Here is a 12986-nt window from a genome sequence, read left to right as displayed (position 1 = left end):
CACAGTGGCCTTTGATCTCATCTATGACTTTACACATCAACACTCAATCGGGCTATAAAATTTAGTTTCCTATCACATCTGCCTCTCTCTGCCCAAGTCTCTCTCTTTACACATATTCTTCAGGCAATCTTATTTGGCCCTCATGCCTCAACACTCCAACGAGCAGGGGTCTCTATGGCCGCCTTGAGGGGTGGCTGTCTGCTCTTATTTACGTGGGGGAAACGAGGACTGCACATGAACACAGAACCAGAACGCTCTCCAGAGCCTCGCCAGAAACAGCACCAGGGCGACGGGGAAGGAGGGAGCGCCTGTGCTGGGCTGAACATTTAGGATAACGGTGAGCAAGACCCTCTCCCCCTCGGTTCTGCCCAGCTGCCCACGGCTGTGCTGGCTAAAAACAAACCAGGGAGGGTGTTGTGTAGATGAGGAATCAATTAGCAAAGAAACAAAGGGAACCGTGTCCTCCCCAAGGCAATGGCAAGGTGCCACCCGGAATCCAGCTCATTAGCGCCGATTCTGCAGGAAGTTTTGAAAAGTGTCTTTGCCTTCCACCACCATGGCAAGCACAAGAGACCACCTTGGGGCCGGGGCCCCTGCCGGAAGAGCCCGCTTCTCAGGGGGTTCTCACCTCGGTCGTTGAAAGCACAGTGTCCTCGTCCAGGCTGAGCACAGCGTCTGTGACGATGTTGTCATAGGGCAGGAAGCGGCTGCTCATCACCTGGGGCGGGCAGAATGCAGTGGGGAGAAAGGGGGAAAGAGGTCACGTGAGAGTCCTGTTTTCAGGAGGGTTCCCCGTCCTGACCTCCACCAAGAATGTTCTACACCAACACCGGAGGGCGACTCATTGGCTCAGAACTGTTCTTCAGTGCATCCATCTGCCCCAGCCCCTGCTGGTCAAAGGCGAGTGAGATGCGTGCCCTGTCTGTGAGGGACTGGAAGTCTGCAGAGCCTGCAAGTAGATGGCCAGTTCTAGCCTGAAAGGAAAAGATGCTGAGAGTGGAGAGGCCCGAGCAGCCAGGAAGAGGAGGAGGCTTTCCAGGAGAAGTGACACAGAAGGCCTCGATGGGTAGAAAGTCACCGAGTAGACAGGGCCTCCGCAGGTGCCCGAGCTGGAAGAGAAAACCACTGCCCACGGGGCAGCAGAGTGGAAGAGACTGGACTCCAAGCATGGCCACCCCCTAGGGCAGGGGCGCCAGCATTTCTGCTCTGGAACACATGGTCCCTTCAGTCCGGATCACGAAGAACACACACATCTGCACGGCAGCTATACCGCAAGGTCATCAGAAGGGAGGTTCAAATGATTTTATTAAAATGAAAAGTAAGGGCCAGGGATTTAGCTCAGTGGTTCTGTTACCTGCCTTGCAAGTGCAAGGACCCGAGTTCGATTCCCAGTACAAAAAACAAAAACAAAAAAAGAGTATGGCACATTAAAATGAAAAGTAAGTTACTTTGCACTTTAGGAATTTAAATAAATAGCAGCACAGGGAGCTCACAGACTTAGGAAATTTCTGAAGGTGGTATTTGAATAAATGTGGGGCAATTCCAGAGTTAGGCATGGTGAGATGTGTGTGTGTGTGTGTGTGTGTGTGTGTGTGTGTGTGTGATGCTTTGGGGATGATCTGGGAAAACGGGAGCTGAAAGGCCACTCTACGATGGTCACAGCTCACTTTGTGTGGATGCCTTACAGACTTATACCTCTGGATTATTTAGGGTGGGCCAGGAAATGTGCCAAGTCTCCGGACACACTGTCCCATTACATGTATAGGACAAACCACTTTATAAAGGGAAAACGGGCATAGAAACGTTGAGTTCATCCTCGAGATGGAACTGAGATCTCATCCCTGTGCACCTAAACCCCCAGGCCCTGACTGCACATGGGGAGACCCTACGGGCAAGGCACACTGGCCATCCACTGTGAAGGCCCCAAGGCAGGGGATGAAGCAGTTGAGTGCTGGAGGTAAAGGCAAAGGGAAGAGGGGGGCAGTTAACTGGGAGCCAGGGGGCCACTCTTACAAATCCGAGCACCTTAAGAAGCCCAACCTGTACCAATGCTGGGCAGGCCTGGGCTCCTGTTCGGCCCTGTGCCTGTGAAGCGACTGGAGGTCTTCAGACAGTAAAGAATGGAAAGCAGCCAGGTGAACCCACCTTGGGGCCCCAGGGATGCACCTGCTGCACAAAAGGCTGCAGGACTGCTGCTACACACCTGTCAACTGGGTTTCTTTTTCCTAAAAAAAGAAATCTTTTTCGGGCTTTCAAAATAAAATAAAACGCAAAGCGATTAGCAGCCCCATAAATACAGCACTGGGAAATCTCAGCCTGAAGCGATTCTCCTGGTGCTGTTTACATGTCCACCAAGGAACGCAAAAACCATTAGCTGCCAGCTTAGCAATGCCCTGACCTTTCCCTTGTTAAGCCTATGGGGGAAAACTGCGAAGACAAGGCCTATAAATTCAAAACAGAACTCTGCAGCCAAAGCAGTGCATGCATCAATTTTAAACTGCAAGTGAGGCACGGAGATTTTAAGATGGAGTATGAGGAGGACACAAGGCTTCTTCCCCACCATCTGGTCCAACTGCTGGCTTTCCAGGGAGTGCTTGCCTTTCTGTGAACCCACTTCATCAACAGACAGGCCACCAGTGCCTCAGCCAGCCACTTCCAAATCCCCCACCGAAACCGGAGGCTTTCTTAGCAATACTCTGCCTCAGCCACCTCCTTGAAAGGATTAAGTGAGGAGAACCAAAGCACACACAGGGGGCGATCTGCGTAAATCGGGGTTTCTCTGCTCATTTAAGAAATATTCAGCTACCCTATGACAGCCCAACTCTTTCTGAACGACCAAACAACTAGCAAATGACCAAGGCTCAAGAAATTTATTGTCTAGCAGGAAAGATAAGTAAAGCACACAGATAATAATTACACCAAGTACAACAGTAGTCAGCATCTTGGAGCTGGTCATATTCCCCAGGTTCCCAGCACATCTGTATATAGTGGATCATGCTGTTTGGCTTTCCTAGCAACCTCATGTGTTAGTTACAATGATCCCTTTTTTCCATTGATCCAGGAGGGACTAAAGCACAGGGATTGAGTAACTCACTCTAGGTCACACAGAAGTAAGTTGGATCCTAGTGCCCACAGTACAAGTTATGCCGTTACAGTGTCTCAGGAAAACCACCGACATTAATGGGAGCCTTGGAGCGCGTGTAAGAGGCACTGGGGTAAGTTTACCACCTTGTATGTCGGATCTCATTTAACTTACAACATAAGCCTCTGTCTTAGCCCAGGGCCCCGGAACTCGGAGCCCGAAGCAAGATGGGAGTTCAGATGTTTCGCTAGAAGGGACAACCCCAGGGCCCCGAGAGTCGGGCAGAAGGCATGGAAACACACGGCCCCCGGAAAATGGCAGCCACACTGCCAGGAGACCAGGTGGAAATCTGACTGGGAGAAGCTGCAGTATCCCCTCAGAGACCTCCATGAGCAAAGTCCTCTTACTCTCACTCCATTCTACAAAGAAAGTAGTTGGTAGTTTCTTTTCACTGAAAGTGAAAGTAGGAGATGCACCAATGATCAGAGCATGAAAATATGAAACCACCTAAAGTTAAAGGGCAAAGTCACATCTACTCAATATGAAGATCGGGTCACCCCAGAAAGCAGAAAATCCAAAGAAAGTCAAAGTCCAAAGTTGCCTGCGTCCACCTGAGCCCCAGCCGGCCTTCAGGCGTGGCGAACAGAACACTGTCTTCCTGCGCAGGCTGCTGGCCAGGGGAGATGGACAGAGGAGTCTTGTGTGCCAGTTGCTTTCCTGAAACCAAGGCCTATGGTGAGATGGAGCCACGTGGGTAAGAAAGACCCATGCCGCGAAGAAGCACCTCCTCTCCACAGATGCTGCCCAAGCACAGCCGCTCCGTGAATGCAGTGAGTCTTTCTGGTGTGCTCCCCAGGGTCCAGGCCTGATACACAGTGTCCAGTGCATAGCAGATGCAAGGAAGGGAACTGAACACATAATGCGCCGGTCACTGGTCCATGTGGCCATCACGGTTCTCGCTGCATTACATCGATCACAGGACTCTGCTTCTTTTGTTGACTCAAATGATGACTTCAAATGGTTTGACCTAAAAATCTCTATTTGTCATTCTGGCTCAAGGACGTTTCACCTGCTGGGAGTCAGTTTCTAGTGACTAATCCTTCGGAGACTCACAAAGTTAGTCACTTAGACAACACTGTTTCACCGATCTCAATTTCAATTAGTAGCTACTGACTGCTTCACAGTGGGGCAGATTAGAAGAAAACAACAAGCAGAAACTTGAGAAATGAGCTCACCTCTGGCAGCCAATAGGGGAAGAAAGTTCAAGGAGAAATTAGTGGGTGAGCAGGAGTTTAAAAATGTTTCGGTACAGACCCAGAGCGTGTGGAGGGTGCACACCGATGAGCTCAGTCGTACGTGCTGCCAGGAGGTGGAGCTTGGCCGGCAGCGTGAGTCACTGGGTGTGTGGCTGGTATTATAACTCCCTCCCTGTTCCTTCCTTCTCTCCCTGCTTCCTGGCTGCCACGAGATGAGCAGCTTTTCTCTGCCCAGGCCCTTCCCCTATAGCACATCTGCCTTGGAACCAGTCAAGCACGGACTAAAACCTTGAGCCCAAATGGACCCCTCCTCCTTCAAGTCGTGGCCGTTGGGTATTGCGTCTCGGCAATGAGGAAACTGACTAAGGCACAGTATACAGAGGAATTCTGGAAGAGACGAACTGAGGGGGCGTGGAAAGACCTACGGCAAATGGGAAGAGAAACGTAAGAGGTAGGAAGACCACAGGGCAGTTGAGATGAGTGTAAACAGTGTCTGTAGGGAAAAGCCACGAGAGAGCACCGGAAGGCTGGCTTGAACCACATCCCGCGTGGTTTCAAACATCAATCTAAACCTCAGGAGACAGCGTCCCGAAGAGCCACAAGGTGATCAGGAGATTATTTACTTCTAGGCAGAGTGGATTGGAAAACAGAAGCCCAGGCCAGCAGAATTAATGAGATTCTTTGGAAGGAGAAATCAAAACAAAATCAGGGTGAAAATGTCCCTTTTTAGGTAAATGCAAAGAAAGACTACTATTCTTGAAGACACAACTCATCTGCATCAACCAGCTAAGCGAAGCTTGTGTATCACCACCAGCAACTGCCTTACCCCGACCCTCAGCATCTATGGGAAGATTACCACTGCCAGACTCTGAGTTCATTTAACCCTATGATGGAGGCAATCTTCCCTGCACTCTGTGCTGAGGAAAGCCAGGCTTCGAGAATTTACGAATAGACACAGAGTCGAAAGCTGACAAAGGGTTCACCCCAAGATCCGGGTTTTGCTGATGTGAAGGCCCATGGCTGTCAAAGCAGAGGATGTTCTGAGTTCAGATGCACAGTTTTAGAAAACACAGGCCGGGACAGCACGAAGACTTCTAGGGCCAACCCCTGAGGGACCCCTGCAGACTCAGAGCTCTTGCCGGTTGCACAGCTGGGTCCCCACAGGCCTACCTTGCTCTCTCCTTCAATGACGATGACAGGCACGGCAGTGGCAGGCCAGCGGTGTTTGGCTGGGAGGGGCTTGTCACAATTCCAGAGGACTATGATCTGAAAGGGACAGGGGTCGTTACACAGCAGTCTCAGTGTATCTATGTCAGCCTCCAATCCAGTCTCGTTTTAGAACAGAGAGAAAAAGGAGGCAGCTGGAGCTCTCAGCAAGGCAAAACGGCAGACAATAAAACTGAATTTTAAAGGGCACCCATTCCCAAACAACCTTCAGCACCAGGGGGTGGGGTCGGAAGGACAACCTAAAATTTGTGTCCAGGGGCTAAGGGAAAGCTAGAGGAACATGAAGCAACTTCAAGGTTGCTGGAGCTTAATAAAGTGGCTTTCTAAATTCCTATCCCTTACGATGATGCATAACTCTGATCAAGCTAAGTAAAAATGCACACCAAACATCTGAACAGCTGCTCCGAGCTTGCACTACACCAGGCAATGTGGGAGAAATAAAAAAATTCAAGAAAAAACTAGGATGAGCTCATGTTTTGGATTTTCCAGAATGGCTGCTGATTTTATGTGACTTTATAATTTCCAATAAAGGCATTTAGTTAAAAAAAATACACACTTCAACATGATTTGATTCTTTCCTAGTTTGTAAACCTTGTCTACACTGATTCCACAAGTGAGAAAAACCACTGTTGGGAGTACGGGAGTGATACTGATTTGGAAAATATCGTTATCATAGACATCCACACCCAATGTTAGAACCAGTAAAGGTGGCCGTGAGAGGAAGGCTGATTCCTCCTGACACCAAGTCTGTTGCTTCTCTTGAAACTTAAGTGTTCGGTGGTTCCTCCAATGGCCTTTCAGATGTTACTTTATCACCCTAGCATGTGAGAGACAAACGATGTGCTTGTCTATTCTTCAGAGAAAATGTGTGTGTGTCGGCTTCACACAGTGCAGCGTCTCTCTGTGACTAACCCGGTGCCGGGACCGCTTTCCCTTCCTCTAAGTGGGTGGAAAGCTTAACGAGGTTTTGGTAAGACGAGGGGTAACCGGGAGCCAGGTGCTGTGCAGGGTGGGGAGGGGACAGGTGCACTCACCTGGGCGCAGTACTGAGACTTGGCTGCAGCTACGAGCAGCTTCAACACTGGCTGGGACTGAGAGACAAGGGGGGTGACCGCATGGATGACTGCAGTGAATTTGGAGGGGGGCTTTAAACCTGGAACAGCAAGCGAGAGGAAGCCTGATGGACTCGCGAAAACACGACTTAGAAAATGACTCCTTCCTGCTCCACTGCTTCAGCTTAGAGCTAAGGGCCCCTTCTGGCTCATTTCCCTTCGCTCTTGTGTCCCGACAGTACAGGAACAAGGTGAAAAGGTGCTACTCCACCACGGGTGCATTGCAGGTCCAAGTGTACGTCTGGGCTCTTGCTTGGCTGGCCTCTGCCACCCTTGCAGCCACTTCTTCGATCTCCCCGTGGCCGTTTAGGTACCCAGTGTCCACACCCACACCCACACTCCTGCTCTCAAGGAAGGCTTTATTCTATCACTTGCATCCAATGCAAGTTGACATCAATGGGCTATTTCTCTTAGGCCTTTTGCACATATCTGATTCTTAATCACGCAATTAGGGGTTTGGCCTGAGTAACAGTATTTCAAATAATGACTTAATGACTAGCAAGTGGGAAAAGTTAAAAGAACCAGCTTCCGGAGCCTCACTGTCTAGGTTTAAATCTTAGATCTGCTGCTCGGTGGTTGTGGGATGCTGGGGTAATTCCTTGACCCTTTGTGTTCCGACAGCTGTGAAATGGGGCTGCAAGTAACAGTACCAAACTGAGTGGGTAAAAAGTGAATGCACACAGGCATTTAGGGTGAGTAAGAATTATAAGAGGTGCTCCGTCTGCACTGGTGGTTACCACCACCACCACCACCTGCACCTCCACCACCATCAGAATGTCTCCATACTGCAAAAAATCTCCTCCTTGGAAAGCAGTGACACAGCGGAGACAAAAAGTGTGTGATGCAGACTCCTGCCCACTGTAACTCAGAAGCCCTAGGCCGAAAAGGACCATAAACACACAAAACAACCACTGCCACCAACGAGAAGTGAGTTGGTTTCCCCCAATGAGTCTCCTATTAAAAACTCACCAAGAAAGTAGAAGCAAGCTAAGAGCCTTCTAAATTCTCATTAATTTGGACTCACTAATCTTGACATTTTGGTAGCTTAAATGTGAACGAGGGAGTGCAGGGACGTTTGAGCTAAGTTTTGCTATTGATGGGATAAAGGTAAGACCTGGACTACACATGGTAAAGGGTTATACACATCATTTGTAGAGAAGGTTATATCGTCCAATTAGCACTTTAGCCATACACTAGAAAGGGGCTTCCTTCCCACTACTGACTACACATTCGGGCAAGAAGAATAAATATGACTGAGGAATTAACTGCCTTTCGAGCAGCTGAAACAAGTCACTGCTTTTAGATTTTTCTGCAGTCATTTAAGAAGCATCGTTTATACACCTCTAATGTGCTAACTCCAAACAAAGATGGCAGAAATACAAAAAAAAAATGTGGAAATTCTTAGTCACTGCCTTCACTGGACAGCTACTAAGCTCTAAATATATCACCCAAAGTGGATCGCTCGCTGAATTTCATGTGGTCCCCTTTACACGCTTGGTTCAGAATAAAGGTGTTTTGTTTTTTTGGTCACCAGGGGATATTTCACACCTCAAGATTAAATTTAAGCTCCACCTTTTATTTTTTAAACTTGGCTTTGGGCTTAGACGTGTGTAATGTTAAAAAGGGTAAGGTGGTTTTAAACAATAGCAAAGAAAGGGAACTGTTGAGTTCTTTTGCCACATCAACTTGAAAGACGCTTTGCTCTTCCAAGGTTTCTCAAGGTCGGATTGGATTGGAGGGAGGTGTCCAGGATGAGCTGATTGGGTCTCCAAATACCTAAGTGCCCCAGCAAGGGCAGAGTGGCATTTCTAGAGTTTCATCCTTGTGCCCATATGGTGATTCAACACTGCTTTAGAGCAGAAATTATTTATTTCAAGTGCATTTCTTGTTTCTCGTGTTGCACTAGCAGAGTGCACTTGAGGAATATAAAGGTCGAAAGAATGCATCTATTTGCCTTCTCATATATTCTTAGCTATTTCTCCTCTCCCCTTAGTAATTCAGTTTTTCCTTGGTATAGAAGAGAAAAGTGGGGTTGTGGAAAAAAATTAGGGAGAGCTCTTCTAATTCTACTTTATATACGATGAGACTTGTATGTATAGCTAACCCACTGTCTTGTTCAAAGTGATCCACCATTTGGGGGACCTATTTAACAATAAGAAATAACTCTATTAAATGTAGCCAGTAGCGGCTCATGGGAAAAACCGTTCTCCCCCTCCCAGTGTTCTGTTGGGCCTGTAATTCTTGAACCCGATATGATATTAGCAACAAGGCTCAGAAAGTAATCTCCGATGCAGGCTGCTGGGAAGATCCCACTATTGGACAGAAAAAAATCACAGGGCTTTAGTTCTGGACACTACCTTGAGGATAAACAAAGGCAGCTCCCTGGAAGGAAGTCACTCACCTAAATTAGCATAGTAGTAAGGAAAATCTCCCAGATACGATGAATACTGTGGTAGTACGAACAGTCCTCCAGGATGTTTGTTCCATATTAAACTGTTACGTGATATGTGCTTGAATATTCTGTCCTGAATAATCTAGAAAAGGAAAACAGCATGTGCTGAGGATGAGACCCTGTTGATATCAGATAGGGATCTTGCTTAATCCAAATTCGAGGGATGATGGCGTTCAAAGTGTGAGCCATCACACCTCCCCCAGACCTCCACTCATAAAAATGTCTGCAAGACAGAGAGAAGCGACATACGCATGGAAAATGGTGTGAGGAAGAGATGGATGACGGTGGTCACATTTCCTAAGTAAACGTTAGTTTAACCACGAATTCCACCCTTGCTTTCTCTCACAGCGAGTCCATACTCTTTTGAATGTGAGGGCGAAACGTGTGGCAGTGGATCCACAAGACGTGGTCCCACTTCACAGAGACGCCAGTGTAGACCACGGAGACACAGAACGGGACACACCGAACGCATGACGCATTTCTGAGGCTGGCGAGGATTTGATTTGCTCCTTTAGATCAGGAGGTAGGTTTCTTGGCTTGGCATATTGCATTTTCCTTTCTAAGTCAAGTGTATGCTTTGGGTACTGGCTGGCTGAAGTAAATTCCTTCTGTATTTCAACCTCCAAAAATAGTGAGTCAATAATTTCTCAAAATATCCTACATAGTAGGACAACAACCACAGCATATGAAGACTAAGAACAGTTAAGCTAGTTCATTAGTTTCTTTGGACTTCTTTGGATCATTAAATTCTACATTTAGAGTCAAATGTTCACCCTTCCTGAAACACTTGTCAGTTCAATGTGATTGGCCCACTTCAGGGCTTTCTCTCTCTGACTTCCAAACTCTTGTAATTACACCGTCCACTCATTAAGATATGACTTGGCAAGTAATTAACTTGATGCAGAATTTTATGTCTCTGGCAAATTTTTTTTGTGCTAAAAAAAAAAAAAATCCTAGGGGCTGGGAGTGAAGTGCAGTGCTAGAACATGTGTTTAGCAGGGATGAGGCTCTGAGTTCGATCCCCAGGACCATTTTCCAGGTCCCCATTTAAGGCAATGCGATTTTAAGTACAATCCATTGAAAATGGAGCTTTATTACTCGCTGGGTTATTGGCACCCTCATCTGATCTCCTCTCACACGGTGACTGGAGCAGTGAGCTACAAACATCTTTGCCCACCTTATCCTGCTTATTTTCCTAGTGAGAGAGAAGAAGGGAGGGAGGCAGTTGAGGCAAGCACCAATACCTTACTTCAGTGATTTCTACATTTTCTCTTTCACTCAGAGCAAAACTGCTAATTTAATATGACAGGGGAGAGGTTTCTGATTTGGTGGCAGTTTAGGAAACGAGTTAAAATACTGATACTTACTCTCTGCTACAGGAGGATGTATTTTACTCTATTGTCGGCAGTAATTCTGAGAAGACCGTCTCGGTTGTAGAGGGTTTTGATACGGCTAGCAATTTTATTCTGTGCAACATTTACTCCCATTTTTCCTTGTAGGTAGGCTTTCCAAGTCTACTGCCTATGTATTTCCTCTTAAAGTTTTAGTTTTTCCCCCCACATGTACGTGCCTTTCAGGATGTGGTTACTTAAATAAGTTTGGGTATCAAGACACAACAAACTGGCAATCAATACCATCGTGCCTCTAACCTGCCAATGATATGGCAGGGGGAGATGCTCCAGTCTGGTCGCCATTCACGTGATGCATGACGGTGCGTTCTGCAATGTGAGAGCCCACCTACCTGTACGGTGCCACAACATTACCTTTTAAAATTCTAAGGCATGACACTCAGTTATGGAACTCTTCTGAAATATTAATATGCATCCTATACTCTCTTCAAATGGATCCTGACAAAAAGCTATCAGCGGCAGGTATGAGAAAGAGCAGTAACAAATGCTGAATTTAACCTTGGCCAAGCAATTTGCCACATTTATTTCTCACCTTCCTCATCTGTGATAAAGGGAATTTCACATTAATTACAAGGGCCTCTCAGAATTTAAGAGTAGCCGCCTCTCTTTCCACATGAAGGCTTGATTCTAGCCATTAAAAGAAATTCTCATCCCAGTGTTCATTTTTTAGGCATAAACTTTTCCATTTTTGCATAGACTGTGCCCTAGAATTCATGGCTTACTTATGCTGAAAGACCACTGGTGAGGCAGTTTTTTCCATCAAAGGAAAGAAGATATTTATGAGTAGGATTTTTCCACATTTAGTATTGATTCTTTAGGACTTTGGTGAAGTATATGAACAGTTAAGGCTGTCCACATGTTTTATCAAACACCTTTCTAAAAGAATGATATCAACGTGCCTTGTCGAAAGTCTGAAAGAGCATGGATCTCATTTCAAACAGAAACATCCCCTTTCCTCTCTCCTAATATCCAATGCTCCTCATCACCGTGCTGGACAGCTCCCAATATTCTGTCCCGCACGCAGCACTTACGTTTGTTGTTGTGGGAGAAGATAATCACATTTAGAAGTTGGACACTTCTGGTCTATGAGGAAAATCAACCCATTCATACACAAAACCACACACGTACACATTACAGGATGTGTTTTGGGAAGGGAGGTCCTAAGCGGGACCTTCAATAAAGATAATATTTCTTATTAAGTGAATTCAAAGGGAAGAACTACAGGTTCCTCTTTATGTGCCATTTTGATTAGAAAATAATGGCTAAGTGGTTATTAGCCATTCTGTGTGGCTCTGGCTGTTGCCTTCTGCATACACTGCTACCGTATACCGCCTCTCTCAGAGCTAAATAAAGCAATCTTTCATTTCTATAACCTCATTGATTTAAAAATGATACATATAACAGCATCCACAGTATCAGGGTTTGAATATGCATAGCCAGATGTGAGGAGGAGAATGTAGAAAAATTCATAAAAGTCCCTAAAAATTTGCCCTCCAGCCACCATCAGTTGTTTCCATTATAATCTCATGCACTTTTCTCATGCTCACCTGGACACCTGAGCGCCTATGGTTCAAGTCTTACTGCCAGGGTATCATGGCAATAGTCTGACAAACAAAGAGACACCCGCTGGTATCTTACGTTCGTCCCCATTATTTCTCCTCGACTTGCACAGAGAGCTTAGCACCGATGAATTCCAAGGTGCAGCATTGGGAACTTTTCTCACCCAGAAAATCTAACAGAATCGCAGCCACGCTTGAGAGCTGCATGATGAAATAAGTATCCTGATAATTTCAGCTTGGCTTTGGAGAGAGAGATGGGGAATCCTGTTTTCCACTGTGCCTAAGTACCACGTACAACTCTTAAGGTCATGGTCCCAAAGACACAGTAATCCCACTCCCTTGGCCTGCAATACAGGAAGGGAGGAAGAAGAACCCAGAATTCTGGAGTCTGAGCATGGAGCAGCTTGAGCAAAGAATCCTCAGGGCTATGCTGCCACAGGTTCCCTTTGAATTGTTGTCATAATTAAGAGTTCCAGCACTGATCAAATGACTTATGTAATCGAATTTCTACACCAGGGGACATTTTTGATATATGGTACTTAATTGCTAATATGTACACGCTGGGTTTGCTTATCCATGTATGCGGGTGGCATTTTCTGCTATTTCCCCTGCTTTTCTGAGCATGCTGAATTCTGGGGTGATCTCAGTTCTGAATTGAGACGGGACAGTGAATGGTGTCTCTCACGCACCCTGGTCGAGAGGTCAAATTGTCACAATCTAATCTTGGGATGCTATAAAGAGATGGACGGCTGCTGTACATATGAATGATGTATATGGATTTCAGTGTTTTAAAAAGCAACTGTGTTGCTAAAGAAATGGGCAGCTTAAATCTAAGTGGCAGAAAGCCCTTTCAGGCTCAGAGATGCAAACAGCTTGACTTAAGATCCTG

General features: G+C 46.5%; 1 protein-coding gene across 1 annotated transcript in view; it reads right to left on the bottom strand.

Annotated features, from left to right (window-relative positions):
• The window catches only part of Ext1 (exostosin glycosyltransferase 1), a 265534-nt gene that overhangs the window by 14238 nt on the left and 238310 nt on the right, over window positions 1-12986 (bottom strand). The window contains exons 5-8 of the mRNA XM_010619519.1: window positions 9079-9211; window positions 6600-6718; window positions 5509-5604; window positions 629-718 (exon numbers count right to left, since the gene is read on the bottom strand). Coding sequence (XP_010617821.1) covers window positions 629-718; window positions 5509-5604; window positions 6600-6718; window positions 9079-9211 — 438 coding nt within the window. The remainder of the gene's footprint in view (window positions 1-628; window positions 719-5508; window positions 5605-6599; window positions 6719-9078; window positions 9212-12986) is intronic.

The sequence above is a fragment of the Fukomys damarensis genome, unplaced genomic scaffold (genome assembly GCF_012274545.1).
Source record: "Fukomys damarensis isolate Sample0158 unplaced genomic scaffold, DMR_v1.0_HiC HiC_scaffold_5, whole genome shotgun sequence".
NCBI classification, from domain to species: domain Eukaryota; kingdom Metazoa; phylum Chordata; class Mammalia; order Rodentia; family Bathyergidae; genus Fukomys; species Fukomys damarensis.
This window is presented reverse-complemented; position numbering and strand designations above follow the sequence as displayed.